Source organism: Haplochromis burtoni, unplaced genomic scaffold (assembly GCF_018398535.1).
Source record: "Haplochromis burtoni strain Fernald_Lab_line unplaced genomic scaffold, NCSU_Asbu1 Contig_1777, whole genome shotgun sequence".
NCBI classification, from domain to species: domain Eukaryota; kingdom Metazoa; phylum Chordata; class Actinopteri; order Cichliformes; family Cichlidae; genus Haplochromis; species Haplochromis burtoni.
The window spans coordinates 1,759-20,487 of NW_024584138.1; the positions used below are offsets into that span (position 1 = coordinate 1,759).

General features: G+C 36.9%; 1 protein-coding gene across 1 annotated transcript; it reads right to left on the minus strand.

Annotated features, from left to right (window-relative positions):
• Nucleotides 1-1,210: 1,210 nt before the first annotated feature.
• Nucleotides 1,211-3,598, minus strand: LOC102312215 (putative C-type lectin domain family 20 member A). The gene is made up of 4 exons (XM_005952592.3): nucleotides 3,503-3,598; nucleotides 3,035-3,394; nucleotides 2,546-2,926; nucleotides 1,211-1,317 (listed from the first exon to the last, which is right to left on the minus strand). The coding sequence occupies exons 1-4, from the start codon at nucleotides 3,543-3,545 to the stop codon at nucleotides 1,211-1,213; spliced, it is 891 nt and encodes a 296-aa protein (XP_005952654.2). The 5' UTR covers nucleotides 3,546-3,598.
• Between the last annotated feature and the right edge of the window lie 15,131 nt (nucleotides 3,599-18,729).

The following is an 18,729-nucleotide window of genomic DNA, read 5'->3' on the forward strand; positions in this document are numbered from 1 at the left end:
CCTTTACAATTACATCATCTGTATGTTTGTGGCCTAATTCCATGAATGTCAGTATGACATCTGGCTCTTTCCATTTCGCTATTAAAGAGCTGTAAACCATATCACTGAGGAATATCACATTGTCGATTTTGATTTTTTTAAGTCTAGGCCAGAGTTTTATGAACAGCCGTTGGGTGATGGCATCAACTTTTTCAGTACAGCAAGGTGAACTGGCATTGTTAATGACACGCGTCACCACCTTCTTGATAGAGGTTTCCACAGATAACCTGTAATTTTCAGCCTCTTCAGCTTCACACAGGGCTGGATTCTGCATAGTGTCGATCAGGTGATTTTTTTTTTTTGTCCCGTTTTGGATCTTTAGCCATCAGAATTGTTGTCTTAAGGCCAAGAAAGATGCCAAGCGGATTTATTTTACCAAGTGGATCATCATGGCCTTGCCATATTGGTCCATTTGATTGACCTTTATTATAATTATGAATTTATTTTATTTTCGGTTGCTACAAACGGGACAGACATGACTGGGGGATAGGACAGGGAGAAAGAATGAAAGAAAGAGAGGGAGAGAAAGAAAACCAAAGGGGAGAAGAGACGGTGAGAAAGGGGGGAAGAAAGAAGAACTGGGTCACTGTATGATCAGGTGATTTTTAATGATATCGACCGTCAGTTTTCTCAACACTGGGTCCTCGTCGTTCAGTAACATCAGTAAATGTTTTTCTTTACAGAATGTTTTCTGACGTAGCTCTTTGTAAATGGCCCTGTCGAGAAGCAGTGGGAATGAGAATCAGCAACCTTACACTGGATGGGGCTCTGATAAATTTGTTAAGCTGTAAGTGGCAGTAAAGTTGTTTTTAAATTTCACAGCTCAGTTTTCTTCTTTTCTTCCTTCTTAGTATTTTTCTCCTCTTTATGGAAGACTGCTCCATCAGGCAGCTTTCTCCACTTCAGATTGACTCCATTCACTCCTTTTTCCTCCAGTTTGTCCTGCAGCTGAAACACAAACAGTAAACATTTTAAAGCCTCCAGGTGACTAAAAACACACAAAAAAGGCTTTTACCTCACACAAAGGCTGCTTCTGACAGCAAAGGTCCTGAAGACTGAAGGATTTATCAAAATTATCAGCTTGATTTCTGACATTATTTTATATCTCAGCATTTAGATAAGGCACAAAATCATATTGCAATATTACAGCGAAGTCCTAACAATATTTTTGTCACTTATAGAACTTGCAGAGACTTGCCTTTGTTAGGAGGTTTGCTTTGACAGCTCTGTCATTCAGATCCACAGACAAGTCCTCCAGATTCAAGCTCATTTTTATTACTGAGAAAGAGAAGACAAAAGAAATCATGACGAGTTTTCAGTTTTATTATTTTTGGGTCTCAAAATTTTTGTTGACCAATAATTTTCATCGGTTTTTAATCAATAACATTTTTTTCTGACAAAAAGAAAACATTACCAAAAAAAACAAAAACAACAAAACAAAAAACTAATGCACAAGGACAAAATTATAATGACACATAAAGTTTGGAAGTGATCCAATCAGAAATAATCTGCAATAAGTTTCGAGTGTCACGATCAGGCCGTGTGCAGGCAGGAATTGGACCCAAATGCAAACTCACAGGAAACAGGACTGAACTCTAAATACAGCTTCATTGCTAACAGAAGACTAAGGCGAGACAAAATAATATAAAACTAAACTGGGAGATTCTAAAGGAACTGACTCATGAGGAAACACACGGCGGGGCTCACAGTCATGAGGGAGGATGCGACACGGAATGGAGGGAGACGTGGACATAAATACACAGAAGTATAACGAGGGACATGGGAACACACAGGGGACACAGCTGACACAGATAATCATAACGAGACAGGCCAGGAGCAAACACAACATGACTCATACTGACGGGAGACTGTCAAAGTTAAACAGGAAGTACACAGAGGCGCCGACAGGAGGGGAGGAGAGAACGCGGGGAGAGCACAGACATAACGGGCTGGGGAAAACGTGGAATAAAACACAAGGAGGAGAAACGAGGCACGGGGACTCACAGATACGTGGGGAAATCGAATAACCTTAACAGAACAACCTAGGGACCCTTAGAATAAACGGTGGACCTAAAACATAATAACATCAAATGAAACACAAAATACCGGGTAGAAGTCCCGGGACCATGACATTGAGGAGTAAGTCTGATTGCCCACTGTAAGCAGTACCACTAACTCCCCTTCTCACAGTTTCTCAAAAAGATATGATAAAATGCTAATGTTTGGAGGAAGAGAAGAGCAGACATATGGACACATTTTGCATCTCATGTAAAAAATGAGATTCTTTGTAAACCCTGTGAAGCAACTCTCAACAGTAAAAACACAGCAAGCTTTAACACTTTATATGTTAGAGAACTAAAACAACTTTTGATTTAGTCTACTGTAATCTTATGATATTTACTCAGTTAAATCTAGACTACCAAAATAATATTGATGCTTAAATTATGACAAAAAATAACTAAATTATCACTAAAACTAAAGCAAAATTTTCTTAACACGTACGTACCTTTTTTCTGAACATTTTCCTTTCCAGGAGCTGGCAGGTTGTCAAAGCAGACAAATGGGATTTTTGTGAAATACTCAGTGAACCTCCATTTTCCTGACCTCTGCAAATCTGCAACACCAAACAATGAGCGAAAAATGCTGGGAATGATTCCAGAGTCATCCCAGTATCTGAATGAGGAGTTGCCACAATCTCTCTGGCGAATTTCAGGATGTGAAATGACGCCTATCCACGCTCGATCCCCATTTGGCAGCAGTATTTGCAACTGACTGTTAGATATCGAATAACTGGGTATGTCTGTGAAGTTCTCCCTGCAGTACCTCAGAGCTCGGAACCAGTCCATGCTTTCATTAACAAGAACATATTGAGGACTCTGCGAAGTTCCTGCAATTAGAAATGGTAGAGGAACAGGTCATGTTGAGTTTTCTGGGTAAATGAAAATGAATCAAAACAGTCTTTATTGGAAAAGACAGTGCTTTGCTATTTTCTCACCATTGTAACAGATGAATGGATGTTCCACTGAGCAGTTGGAATACCACTGTCCACTCACTGAAATGCTTTGACAAAAATAGGAAACTAAGAAAGGTTCACTTTGAATTTGTTTTTTCCAGTTCCAGGAATCATCATCATTCTGAGATGCAGAACGCCGTTGTAAATGAATGTAAACACCAATCCAGACCTCAGAGTTGTAACCAGCAGATGAAGCTGTATTGATAAGTTGGTTCATTTCTTCACTGTTTTCAATGCAGGCCAGGCCTACGTAGTTCTTTCTGCAGTAGCTCTGAGCCTCATACCAAGTAAAAGACTTATTAACAAAGTGGTACCGACGGCATTTGGAGAGGACGAGCCACCCTGTGAGGAAAATATGAATCATGAACATCTCTCAACATGTAAGCTGGCTGTATTACAACATATCAGAGCAATAAGGACTAGCAAAGGGAGACAAAATAAATAACTGACCTGAGAGATACAAGACACCCAGCAGGATCTTCACAATCATCATGCTGCTCTGTGGACTGGAAGAGGAAAGTCTGGCTATGTAACCAAAATGTAGGTACATTGTTATCATCCTCTTTCTACGAAATGCAATTTTTCTGTTTGTCTATGCAAAATGTGTTACAGGAATTCCTTTATTGAAATATTTACTTAACCAAATATTTAGTCAACTTAGTTTGTTGAAAAATGTTCAAAGTTCATATATGAAGCTTAAAGTAAATAAAAGATTTTCAAGTAGAGGGCTTGATGTTTTTCTGTGTTTATTTCCAACAGTACAGTAATTTGTCTTTAAATGTAAAATAATTGAATGCATTTCAGTACCTGTTGTAATAATACTGCTGCAGAGCTAATCTGCTTGATTTTATTACTGTTCCAGAGCCTTAGTGCCCCAGGCTGAAAGGATATGTCCCCTTTTGTCTTCAGTCTTACATAAAGGACAACTAATAGATTTTGAGCTTGTGAGTGAAAATAGCAAGAAGCAGCATGTTTAAAAAAAAGAGTTAAGGGATGTAATCTAGAACTTGTCCATTCAGAGACTTGAATGCAATTTTGAGAATTTTAAAAGGAAATCTAAAATCACCTTGGAGTCAGTGTTAAGAAAATAAAATAGAGGTAATCACTTGTATGGTTTAAAAAAAGGTAATTACAGTTACAATAATCTAGGTGTGATGATACAAATGCATGAGGTTTTTTTTTCTAGTTCAGAAGAGGAGAAATCTAGGTCATCCGTGATTATCAACTTATGCCACTACTGACTGATATTATAAAAACAGTTTTAGAAGCTCATATTCCACTGATTGTCAGTGATTCTCTCTTTTCTTACACCAGTACCTCAGATAAATCATACATTATATCAATCACTTTAAAATATTTTTTCAGATGCTCAAAGGTAACCCCACAATATTATTTAAACAAAAGTTCTAGAAATGAGAATTCAGAGTCATCTGACCCAACCCTAACTATGTGCTTTGTCAAAAAGGAACGTTTTAAGCATAAGTATCTTAAATCTAAACTGCTTCATGGCTGTATGGAAGCTGGTGTAGCTGTCATTGGCTTGAAGTCAGCTGCTCTGACTCTTGACCCGTACTGGACAAATTTCAAAGTGTCCCAGCTTCTTCCAGAGGAACTAAAGGTGGATGCTTCTCACTCGGCATTGACAGCTGAGGTCCACAGACTGACAATTTTCCACAGAGAGAAAATTTCTGAGGTGGATCTGGATCCAATCCAAACAGTAGTAGAAACACGTGGCTTGCAGTGAGCACTATGAGTTACAGGCTAAATTTTTATCTTAGTTTCTTATCTCTCTTGACTGGCTAAAACACATTTGTCCTCTCGCAGCCACCATGGCTAGGATTATATGTTTGAATTGGTGGAAAACACAAAACAGAACTCAATTGACTGCAATCTGCATTTTACCTCACACAAATCTGCATCTGACAGCAAAGATCAGGAGCAGCCATGCCATTGACCTTGGAGGATTTGCAATTTATTAAACAGGTAAAACACACACACACACACACACTTAAAGGAAATAAAAAAATATAAGCTTGTTTTATGACATTCATAAATCAGCATTTGTGTAAGTTGTAACAAGACAAATGTATAAAATAATATAGCTTCTAAACATTTATAGAGCAAAGTATCAATAAGGGAGTGGCTAAAAGTAGCTTTTATCAGAATCTAAACTTGTTATGTAAATTTTATCCCAGCAAAGCCCAAATAAAAACAAAAAATTCAAACCAAGGTAGGAATTGTTAGCAGCATCATTTACATAAACAAAATATTGAAGGAGAGTGAAACCGTAGTGGGTACAGAAGCTTTATACAAAAAACATCACACTACAGTGTTTTCCAAATTCCCCAATGCTAAGGGAGGGAGCTTCAGTGCTTCCTTGACTACCTCCTTTAGCATAAGATCAGTGTTGGGAGTAACAGAATACATGTACTGGCATTACGTATTTAAATGCAAAATATGAGTAACTGTAACTTGTGTTACCGTTTAAAAAGGTGATATTCAGAATACAGTTACTTTGTTGAAATAAATGGATTACACTGCAGTTTCTTCCTGTTTCATATGTTCTTTTCTTGTGTCGGCCAGGGCTGCCCTTTGTGACAGACTGTGTTCATGATTTTTTTACAGATAGAATTTCTAGGCGGAAGGTTTCCACTTGGGCAGTCTCAGAATCTCATTTCTGCTCTTTGCAGATGATGTGGTTCCTTTTGGCTTTATTACGTGATGGCCTCCAGCTCACACTTGAGTGGTTCACAGCCAGTTGTGAAGCAGTGGGAATGAGAATCAGCAACCTTACACTGGATGGGGCTCTGATAAATTTGTTAAGCTGTAAGTGGCAGTAAAGTTGTTTTTAAATTTCACAGCTCAGTTTTCTTCTTTTCTTCCTTCTTAGTATTTGTCTCCTCTTTATGGAAGACTGCTCCATCAGGCAGCTTTCTCCACTCCAGAGTGACTCCATTCAGTCCTTTCTCATTCAGTTTGTCCTGCAGCTGAAACACAAACCATACATATTTTGTAACAGACCTCCAGTGACAAAAAAAATAACAAAAAGATATTTTTACCTCACAAAAATGCTGCTTCTGACAGCAAAAGTTAGGTTATGTTCGACATTGAAGGATTTGCAAATTACCAAACAAGCAATTACTGTCAGTAGTTTGTTCTCCTACACTGATTTATTTCTCAGCATTTTTTTTTATCATTTATCATTTATTGCTCACAAACCTTTCACATCAAAGTACCAACAATACCTTTGTCATTCAGAAAAACTATTCATTTGTAAATGTCAGATTTTCATAAACATTCCTCAGCATTGAAAATGTCATATCTTTTCATATTTACATATTTGTTTAACTCTCACACAGAAGCCCACTCATATGAGCAAGGGTCAACCCAGTGTGAAGACCATCAGTAACCAAAAGTAACAATATCCTAAAACACATCATGTCTTTTACTCATCCTGAATCAAACTGAATATCATCCTTATGAAATCAGACTTGACCTGAGAGCATAATCTAAGGAAAGTATTTACTAAAGTCATGGACCAGGTAAGAAATGGCATTTTCCCACAGAGCTTTATACAGTCAGACCTCTCTTTGCAATCTGAAGTCAATCAATGCAGCCTGATCAGTCAATGAAACATTTTAAGATTGATAAGAAAAAAAATATAAAGTATCTTAAAATATCATTATACTTAAATAATGCTGAAACTGTGTAAAGATGGATTGAAGGACTGGGTACTTCAAAGTGATCACAGTATGCAAATTGTTGAATTATGCGCCTGTAAGCCTCACAGTGCCTAAACCAAAATATAAAGCACACCATGAGGTGATATTTTAAAGTTGGATTGTGGAGACTTGCCTTTTTCAGGAGGTTTGCTTTGACCGCTCCGTCATTCAGATCCACAGAGGAGTCTTCCTGCTTCAGGTTTATTTTTATTACTGAGACACAGAGAACAAACGCAATCATGATTAGTTTCCAGCTTTATTATTTTTCTCAAATCTCAAAACTGTAACTAGGTACCTTTTTTGTGAACATTTGATTTTCTGGGAGCTTTTGTGGTTGTAGGTAGAGGAGCTGGCAGGTTGTCATAGCAGACGAATGGTAGTTTTGTGTCACTGGGCAGTAGCCTCCATTTTCCTGATGTCTTCAAATCTGCAGCACCATACAATGAACCAAAAATACCAAATATTTTTTTATAATCATCCCAGTATCTGAATGATGAGTCGCTGCCATCACTCCAGTAAATGTTAGGATGTGCAATATAGCCTATCCATGCAGAATCATCCTTTGGTGCCAGAGTCTGCATATCACTTGTAGAAAACCAAGCTGGGGTTAGGTCTGTGAAGTTCTTCCTGCAGTACCTCAGAGCTCTGAACCAGTCCATGCTTTCATTCACAACAATAAATTTGCGATTTGGGTAGGTTTCTGCAATTAGAGATTGTATTCAAATAGGTCATTTTGAGTTTTCTTAGAATTAAAATAAATCAAATACAAACAATCTTTATGGGTAAAGAGAATACTTTATTTTCTCACCATTGTAACAGATGAATGGATGTTCCTCTGAACAATTGTTATACCACCGCCATCCATCCATTGAAAGCCTCCCACAAAAATAGTAAACTAAGAAAGGTTCAGTTTTCTTTTCCCAATTCCAGAAATTATCATAGATCTCAGGTGCATGATACCCATATATATTAAAGTAAACACCAATCCAAACCTCAGAGTTGTAACCAGCAGATGAAACTGTATTGATAAGTTGGTTCATTTCTGTAGAGTTTCCAATGCTGGCCAGGCCTACATAGTTCTTTCTGCAGTAGCTTTGAGCCTCATACCAAGTAAAAGACTTGTTAACAAAGTGGTACTGACGGCATTTGGAGAGGACGAGCCACCCTGTGAGGAAAATATTATAATGAACCTCTTTGGACATATGAGATGGCTGTTTTTAATAGTATTTCATAGCAATAAGCACTGCGACAAAAAGAAAATTCACTAACCTGAGAGATACAAGACACCCAGCAGGATCTTCATAGTCATCATACTGCTCTGTGGACTGTAAGAGGAAACTGTCTTTCTAATAGAAAAGTAGGGAAATTCCACTTTGCTTTATGTTCCTGTTTCTGAAAAATCCCATTGGTCCATTGATTTGTTTATGCCAAAAGTTTTACTTATAAACATGTATGTACACCACCATCACCCAGGTTTATCACACATAAATGTGTGATAAAAATGAAGAGGTAACTGTGAAATATAAAATAATGAGCTATATAAGCATTTAAGATAAAAAATTTTAAATAAAATTCTAACACCAGCCACCAGGTAGGACATCATTATGTATCAACTGGCCCAAACGTCGTCAGTCTGTGGCTCACTAACAGCATGCAGATCTTTCACCCCTCAGCAGTGACTTTGGATAAGAAAAATAAAACTAAGAAAATGTTAAATGTTACAATTCAGCTGTATACTGTGTTGACCGCCTCTTTTATGTGGAGGGGCAAAGGGGGGGTTAGAGGTCTGGGCAGGGTGGCACATACTTCTTCAGTGAAGCATGTGAAAATCTCGTAGATGTAAATGGAATCAACAAAATAGCCACAAAACAAATGAAAACATGTCTTGTATCATTATCTCTTCTAAGAAAACAAAGACAATGTGATTTTATACAAGTTTAAAGTAGAAAAACTTCACTCAGACCCTGCAGTACTCACTGGCAAACTCACTGGGTTTCTACAGTTCTACAGCAGGGGAGCTTAAAATTATTATGGCCATATTAGGGTGTTTGTGTGTGTGTTGAATAAATTTTTCAAACTTTAACTTAGTCATCTTCTCTCAAAGAAAAAAAGAACCTAACAAGTGCAATACCTCTTTTTCTCTGGACTGTTTACCTGTATTGCAAATATCAGTATCAATACAATCCTGGACTACCAAAATCTTCAAATGTGTTTTTAAGATCCATATTCAGTTTTATTTGTCTGTCAAAGTGTCAGAGAACATGAAATTTATCTCATTCTAGTATGGACAGTTTTCTGCTGAGGATCTGATTATTCATCTGTGATGTGCAGCCTGAATGAAGCATCTTTAATCAGCATGGCTTCACACTAAGTGATCTGTATTGGGTGGGCGCACAAAATATCTCTCATATCTCTCTCTCATGAGAAGGAACCTCTGAGAATCAGTGAGTTTCCCTTTACTAATGACAAATCCAAACAGGCAGAACTGCTCTCTGCACCACAAGAAAATGCAATTATGCAGCGTATCAAGTAATTTAAGATAGTTACTGCTGGAGATCTGCTAGAACAATGAACTGTTCTTCATCCTCAACTCAAATGTCATCTGTGATTTTCTCTTCAAAGATTTGCTGCAGCTCCACAGTAAGCACAAAAAGCCATCGTGGTGAAACAGTCTGCTTATTTTTAGCTGCTACAGACTGTCAGGTTTATACGATTTTAAGGTTTAAGATGAAAGTTGACTAGTTTTCTAGTCTTGCTGGATTAACTCACATTTCAGTGATAAGGAAACTAGTTCAAACCTCTGCACTGTGGTAGCTCTAAACCATTATCTTTATTGCCAATAGATACCACTTAATCCTACACACTCGTCTTTTAAAGCCACACCAATTGTAACGTGAGGGTTCACTAGATGGTTTGGAATCTCTCTGAATAATTAGGATTTATGAGACGGATAACTTTACATCTACACTTTACACCAATTTATTAATGAGGGCACCAAAACAAGCTGTGAAGAACTTCATGAAAATGCTAATGTTTTGAGTTCAGTCATGTTTGTATCCACCTGAATATAATTTGCATAACATAACACTCAGTAATTTGATCAGTTTTTATACAGAAATCCAGATAATTGCATCTTTATTCATGTTGGTTTCGTCTAATGACTTTCATGAGCTTTACAGGTTTCTTAGTTCTCTCTGTATAGCAGCTTGCTTCGATGAGTTACTGTTTGGCAAAAAGTCTTCAAGATTGTGGTTAATGAGCTTACAACTTTACTGTGTTCTCAATGCAAACGTGGACAACTTTAGGCTGCCTTGTGATCTGCTTTTCAGATTAATTTTACAGATTAAATATAAATGTCTAAAAGTTCAAACAGACAGCAGAACTAAGAAGGTTGGCAATGCTCACTGGATGCACTACTCTTAGAGGTGTCAGAGCAGAAGAAAAGAAAACAGAAAAGGAAACAGTAGTTGGTCAAAATGCTGAAGAAGAAAATATATAAGAAGCAGGGATGGAAATCACCACTTCCTGTCAGGATTTTCAGAGTAAAAACAGAATGCTTAGATTTTTAAACCGGCCATCAGCTTCAGCTTCTTAATCAAATTTAGCAGCTGTCCTTAAAGTAGACCTATTCTGGTAATTTCTGCTGCATGTGAGTGATTGATGAGCTGTATTAGCATCTATATAGACATGCTATACAGTAGATGTGTGTTACTGCAGAGGTACGTTCTTATCAATAGTTTCTCGTGAGGTTTGCATGTTAAAATCAGCACTTGTATAGATTTCTTTTTATCGCACACAGTTTGACTCATCACATGATCAACAGCAAAGTTGAAACTGACACCTGCCCTAATAGTCCATCAGCACAACATCAAGGAAGAACAACAGTAGAAACTGCATGTCTTTCAATTTTCTGTAGCATAATGCATCAAGGGGTTATAAAGTTGTTGTACAGTTAGTGATTAACTGTACTGAAAACTCTGAAAATGTGAAGACTTTTCAGAAGACAATAATTGCTTACATTCACACCTGCAGCCAATTAACCAGTTGAACTCTAACCTTCTGGAGCTTCTTCACTAGGAGAGGTTTAAATGTAGATAGTAGGCTGTTTGCTGTGTATTTTCCATCAAGGAGACATAATACCCAGTATCCAGTCTGTATTTGTCCTTTTCTCCCAACTGACTCCTTTATCATGCCATGGGCGTAGCTGGACTGGCCATCGATGGTGATTTTTCGTATTTATGGGCCAATGGGGTTTTTTTTTGTTTGTTTGTTTGTTTGTGATGCTATAAACAATGAAAGGTGGTGGATTGCCCAGATGCTGGCAGATGTGTAAAAATAACTCAGTTGTTTGGTGGTGGCTAACGCGGCGCTACACCAGAGGCCAGCAGGTGGATGAGGGAAAGGGGAGGCAGGAGGAGGAGAGACCTGAGGCGGCCGCAGGTCCGAGTGTCAGGTGAACTGAACTTCAGGTAAGAAGTTCAATTCAATTCAATTTTATTTATATAGCGCCAAATCACAACAAAAGTCGCCTCAAGTTATGACCTGCAGTCTATCTGGGTCAGATATAAACTGAGTTTAGGTGTAGTTTATTTTCATTGTGCTAACTTTTTACAGTCAGTTACAATAACTTGTACTACGTACTAGCTAGCATGACGGGATTTCTATACAGCTGGGTGGGTGCTATGATGTTACTGATAGTGAACTTTATTTTATTCATAAGGTTAGTTAGTAGAGTTGCCAACCGTCCCGTAAAAACGGAATCGTCCCGTATTCAGAGAAAATATTCCGTGTTTCGTATTGAGGTTAAAAGGAAGCAATTTGTCCCATACTTCAGCTAGAATCAAACAAAGACACAAAGCTGGAGTTATTCTGCGTCTTTATGCTGCAGCTGCCTCTTCTTCATTCATTCTCTCCCCTCCCTCTCCTGTTGCTACTTCAACCATGAAACTGATCAATGATCAGCTGATCGGCTTTTCGCTGTTGCTTGTTTATCGCACACTTTGCGCCAGAAAGAAGAAAACAGTGGATGTCGCGCTAAACAACAGCAGCACATTTAAGCGTGATCAGCTGTTGTTAGAATTGATTTAATATTACTTTCTAGTATCAGCTGATGTTTGCTGGAGCCACAGCTGTAAAAGCTGCTGGTCGTGATGTCAGTTTGTATATGTGGTGAGAGGGAAACATGAAGATGAAACCAGGAGATGTCCTTACTGAATCATCAGAGCTGAACAGGTGATGGAGAAACAGGTTTACCTTTAGGTGACATGAATGAGTTGAAGGGAAGTTATGAACTGTTTCTGAGAGACAAATAACACCAGGATCCTTTGTAGCTGACAGCTGGTAACTGTGCAGGGGCGGCTCTAGCACAGTTTTGCCTGGGGGGCCATGTAGGGCATTAACAGGGAAAGGGGGGCACAAAGAAATACTTTTCTTTCTTATTCTCATTTAAAATGTCTAGTTTTTAATAAATAAGTTCCTGAATCTTACAACCAAAGTTTTTATCTGATGTAAAATGTATAGAAATCATACATATACCAACAAGACTGTACATCACTGTCACAACAGCGTTTGTTTTCATTCAAAGGCTTTATGGTTTTTCCTATAATACCTAGTGGGCCGGTCTCTAGTTAAAATGCCCGGGCTGATTTTTTGTCCCAGTCCAGCCCTGGCCAAGGGGCCAGAATTTATCCTTCTGAACCCCAACATCCCAGCAGATGTTGTTGGTCAGGATGCCCAGGTGTTGGGCTGCAGACCAGCTGTGGATCCTCCAGCAGAGGGCACTAATGGACTCTGTTCAGTGTGGCATGTACTTCTTTAGCTCTCAGATAGTCATCTGTGGGTCTGATTGTTTCTGAGAGAACTACTATCTCTGCTCAGAGCCTCAACCTTTTCCTTTATCTTCTTACTTTTTTTTGCTTCTCTTTGTCCTCTAGAAGAGTTATTCTTGCCAATTTTCTGTCTCCTCTTGTAAAAACTGGCAAAACATCTTAAACTGCTTCTTAATTTGCTCTTGAATGTATCATTTCACCACTATGGAGTGTCACAATAAGAAAAACCTGTGCAGTCAGTGCTCACAGCCACTCACAATGGCAACATGATCAGATTTCCCTCATTGCTGTTAATACGACTAACGCAGAGAGATTAGACAGGGAGAGACAAAAGCACCACTCAAATTAAAACAGGAAACAAAACAATATCACAAGGACTACAATTCAACATCTCAACTCAAAGAACAGCACCATGACTGGAAAACTGTATGACCTGTGGTCACAGTCACAGTGTTTCATAGATCACTGATCTCAGTGAGTAATGCTGTGCAGAATGTGTTTGTCACCTAAAGACTGACTTTATGAACTGTCTGACTTCAACAAATGTTAAAATGGCATTATATACAAAAATTACATCTTTAATTGAATATACTTCACATGTCTTTGAATTAAGATGTGTGGGAGTATCACACACACACACACAAACACACACACATATCTCTCTTTCTCTCTCTCTCTCTCTCTCTCCATATATATATATATATTTATTTATTTATTTAAAATTGTATTTTGAAATTTTTCCTTGTAATATTTATGTTTCTAATTTAGAGTAAAAATGTGTTGATATGTGGTTAAGTTGTGACCCTACATGTAGCAGAGAGTGTCTGAGGTTGAGAGGAAGTGAGCTGCTTTGAAATGTGTGCATGTAGCTCTACAGGTGCTGCACCTCAGCGTATTTCTGTTGTGAGACGTCTTTGTTTCTCAGCTGCACATAGTCTGATGGAAATATTTTTTTTCCTTTGTTTGGATTCTTTGCTTTAATTTCTCTCATATTATTATAATTTCTCTCAAATTTAACAAATAATTGTAAAACTTTTCAAAGTAATCACTAATGAAAATAAACAGGTTTTAATCCTCTAATTGATTAGATACTGCAGCATCACACAAGTAATATGCAATGCTTCTACTATTTTATGCACATTTGTAGGTATCTTGCATATTTTTGAAAGCAATTAAAATTTCATTTTATTCAAATCCCCACTAATGAAAATAATCAGTTGCAGATAAACAGGTTTTAACACACCAGCTGATTAGATACCACAGTAGCGCACAAGTATATGAAACACTGACAATTTTATATTTGATCCTCGTGTGGGTGAAAACTATCCTTCCTTTCTTTTTTCTCTGACAGATATTATTTTTTAAATAACATTGTTTTTATTCCATTGCAGGCCGTTTCAGTGCTCACATTAATGAACATCACATCAGGCACACAACAAGGTCTTAAGCATAAGAAAAGTGTGCAGACTGCATGCAGAAAGGCTCTGCCCTGGTTAAAACCCCACTGCTGTGAGTAAACAGTGCAAAAGAAATTTTACTTTAATTTCTGTTCCCATCACAGAACAAGATAGACCCATCTGTGCCTTCAAAAGCTGCTGCACATCAGATAGGTGAGCTGTTTGAATTGTTTTCTGATATGTGTGTTAGTTTCCCTTTTAAAAGCTTTACAGTAAATATAAGACATGTCTAATATGTTACATTTCTAGAGTGAGTTTGATTTAAAGTAAGTAATGTGAAGCCAAGTAACTTGGTCACATAATTTTAAATCAACATTGCCTTCTGCTCGATCGTATAGGACATACTTTCAAGACATACTTTTTCTAAAGCTTATTTTTTAAAAAGTAATGGCCTTGTTTGAACTTGGTTGAACATAAATATCTCAAAAACTATTAAAGATAAAAGCCTGAAATTTTCACTATTTTTTCTTACTATCACAACGAATCATTAACTGTAATTTGGGAAATATACATTAAAAAATGTCTAAAAACTTTGCTAGGAAAAATACGAAAAAATAAAAGTCCAGCACTTGAACAAATTTCAATGAAATGCTATTTTCATTCAACTTTCATGTTGGATTAAGCAATTTTGACAAATTGCACCTCTAAAACAAAAATATCAGCACATAGCTCAAAATGAACACAACAAAATTATGGAGTTTCCAGGTGATGCTCCAGAATTAATTGTAATTAAAAAACAAATGTTTTGGTGTGTTGCAATATTGTTTCTACGAGTTGCCATCAGGAGACGGCAACTCCTGAAACTACAACTGAAAGGAAAATAACCTTTTTTCATTATATGTTCATTCACAGATAAGTCTAGCTAGCTAGCTAGCTAGTTTTTATAAATAAACAAATAATTTAATAAATAAAACAAGCAATGAACAAACAATCAAACAAATAAAAAAAGAGCTTAATAACATTTTGGTCAAACACTTCTTTAAATCAAAGCCTTCAACTCTGGCATTCAGCAGAAAATCAGAAATAAATACAACACGCACAACCTGTGTCGAAAATGCTGGTTATGATTTTAAGGTTAATGTGCAGCCCTGTGCACTTATGCAAATGTTATGTAGAAACTGGCAATAATGAAAATAATGTTGCAAAGTAATTAAATGAGGTTTTAGACTAGTAAAAGTCACAATCTATCTTAGATTAAATATTTTATTAGATACCACAGTAGCGCATGTTTATTTAGTCTCTAAAGGTAATTACAGAGAATTTCTTATAAAAAAAAAATAAACTACATTTTTACACCTAGGAAAATTTTGAAGGTGTTTGTAATTTACTATGTTTTTTTTATTGGTCTTGATGTCAAATGTTAAGTATGGAAAGCCATCATTTTAAATTATAAGCCATAAATATATCTGAATTATTGAGAAGGAGAGATATTACTTTGTTTACTCCAAATGTTTTTATTAACTTTTTTTTTTCACTACTATGTTATGTTTTCTACTGGCAAGTATTTGGCTTGAACTAAATGAGAAATTACTTCCCGATGAAGGCAGGCAGCTCAAACAGCCTGCTTGGTGGTTTTTCATCTCTACTGTATCTAGGTGTCAGTTCTTTTGTAAGAATAAGCAGCAGATTTATTTATTTTAAAAACAAAACTGTGAGTAAGGCTAAATCCTGATACAGCTATTCACACAGCATTAAAAGACTTGCAAACAGAAGCAGTAGGACTTTACATAGGTTGATGAACCTCCGAAACGAAGAAGCATGAACATGGACACGCAACCAGAAAACAGTTAATAAGAATCATGTGAGAAAGTGCTACTGTTGTACTGCAAAAGAAAAACACAAACAAACAAACAAACAAACAAACAAACAGAAACACCTATTCTGTGTGTTTATTGTGGTTTGAGAGATAACCACTGCAACTAGAAGAGCTGCAGCATCACCTGCACCTGCTCAACAAGCACAGTGCATGAGTCATATTTGTCATGGGTGTTACGACTTTAATCTGGAAACCTGAAAGATGTTTTATTACAAACTGCAAAGACTATTTATTTTTCTATCAGAACAAAAGGAATAGTAAGTTAAAATGCACTCAGTGCACACCAGAGGTGGAAAGTAACAAAGTAAAAATACTTTGCTAATGTATTTAAGGATTTTCAGGTCACTTAAGTGTTTTAATAGCAAGAGAGAGCTAACTTCACTCAGAGATGGAGAAAGATAAGACAGATGTGACAGGAGAGGAAAGAAGGGAGCTTAGATTTAAAGGTAAGGACCACTCAGTGGGATTTGATAAACAGGTTAGTTTGCTGTACTGTGATGGATTTAAAGTAAAGAACAGTGTGTGACTCGTGCACAGTGGCCTTGGTGCTCATGATCAGAGTGAGGTTACATCACGCATAGAAGAGATTAATTTGAAGTTAAACTGATGATGCTGAGATTCATTCACTGAATTCCACCTTTATACTGTTTAGTATAAACCCCTGTAAACCCCTGAATGTCTAAAATTCTAAAATTCACATATACCTCTGTCCTGGTCCTGTTAGTTTAACTGCTTGGTTAACATTTATATTTAAAACAATGACAGACATTTCTTGTAGTCCAGTTATTGCAACAAAAAACTGACATAAAATGACAAAAACCAAAACAAGATGCTGTGCTCTGATACAGAGTTTGGGAACAGTTTACCAGCTTTCAGACAACTGTGACCTGAATGAACACAGTATTATTCAGTCCTTTGGTAATAAGTCTAGTAGTATATGTAGTGCGTACTTCACACCAAACATTACCAAGAAGTTCCATCAGCAGTTTTTGGGAGACCTCCACAAAGTCACTTCGAATCACTTTCACAGGCTGGTGATGAACTGGGTCGTTACCATGGAGCCAGGGCTGCTGCATCGTCTCAGATCTGGCTCAACAGACTCGCCCTGAATGAATGAGAGAGTGTGATCATAAACTAATCCACTAATCCATAGGATGATTTTATGACAAATCATCTCTCCAATTTATTATAATCGTCTTCATCAGAAACGTGGTTTGTAGTAGTTGTGACCCAGAAGATTCTGCAAATCATAATAATACTTTTATGTCGTTAAGCATCACCCAGAAACTTTTGGTGTGTAGGAGATATGTTTGAAAGATATGTATTATTTTACTTATAACGCTCTATTTTTCTAGTTGTTTTGAGAACAAACAAATGTCAGTTTGAGGTTCATGTAATCTCTTTTTATTGTGAAAATTTCAGCCAAAACCTTTGCTGTATTACCTGTACTACATGTATTACATGTATTGGGAGCCTTCTTTTTGAAAAAAGTAATCAGTTGAATAAGACAGTTGTCAAGTTCGGCGCAGAACCTGTTGGGCATGCTTTGTTTGAACCCCTTTGAAGGTTGGAGCTCACAATAGACCAACATTGGGGAAAACCAGTCCAATACAGCAAAACTACTTAGTCTGTGCAAATTTAATTGAAATATGATAAAGTGACAGTTATGGCTTTTCTCCATACAATGATATCTGTAAGGGATACTGTGAGTTTTAAAAAATAAATAAAAGCAAAAAGACTAAAAACAAAAACAATTTGTTAAACTTTGTGCATAATGTTAGTACAAGAAACTGTGAGAAACTGATAAAAGACAAGGACATAAAACTTTTACTCTATTGTCTTATCTCAGAATCTAAATCAATCCAGCTGTTATGTCAGACTAAGGACTAACATCTTTTATGTTTGCAGTCAAATTGACCCCAGGAATCAAAACCTTACAAAGATGTCTGCCATTTCATTTAAATAAATCAGTAAAACTGAATGACATTTTTTTAAGTAGCAGGTACTTATTATCCGAAATAGTTGAAGTTGTCAAAAAGTATTTATTTGGGTTATATAAAAAAGTTTTTTAGGTTGGTAGCATTATTTTCAAAAAATGAAGTTGACATTACTTCATTTATTTAAGTATTTTGAGCGTTTGGGTTTACAGTGTGGAAAAGATGCCTGGTTGCTGAAATCTGACGGTCTTATCTCTCTAACGGGTTAAGTTGCGACCCTGCATGTGGCAGAGAGTGTCTGACGTTGAGAGGTAGTGAGCTGTTTTGCAGTGTGTGCATACATCTCTACAGGTGTCCCTGCCCCCTCAAGGTATTTCTCTAGTGAGATTTCTCTTGATTCAACCACAGTTCTTGTTTCTGTTAATTGGGGGACTTCTCTATCACATAGCACATCTCTATCTATTTTCATTGCAGGAATGGGGGACACTGGTGATGATCTGGATGTTGCATACTCCTCAGTGCCCCAGAATCCAGATGAGCAGCAAAAGGGCAGCAAAATGTCACAAATGCTGCTATGGGTGGTGCTGACTGTAGTTATGTACGGCATTGCTGCAGAGGCTTTTTTCATTTACCACCTCTACCATCATAAATCTGTGAGTATCACATCAGTTTTTTATTCTTTTGTCTTAGAGTTTCAGAAGTTTGTTTCTTCATATAGAAACTGACTTCACAAATACTTAAAATAGTTTAAGGTAATCATTAATGAAAATAAACACGTTTTAATGTGGTAACTGATTACATTAGATACTGCAGTAGCACACAAATAATATGCAACACTTTTGTAGGTATTTGGCAATTTAAAAGCAATTTAATTTTATTAAATTCCCTTTGACGACTAATGAAAATAATCAGTTGCA

What these genes read in the sequence shown, in the direction of transcription:
- LOC102312215 (XM_005952592.3), bottom strand. Translation starts at nt 3,545, where the DNA reads ATGATGATTGTGAAGATCCTGCTGGGTGTCTTGTATCTCTCAG. An exon ending in TCCATTCATCTGTTACAATG is followed by an intron (nt 2,927 to 3,034) that starts GTGAGAAAATAG and finishes TTCTAATTGCAG; the next exon opens with GAACTTCGCAGAGTCCTCAA. An exon ending in GGAAAATGTTCAGAAAAAAG is followed by an intron (nt 1,318 to 2,545) that starts GTACGTACGTGT and finishes TCTCTTTCTCAG; the next exon opens with TAATAAAAATGAGCTTGAAT.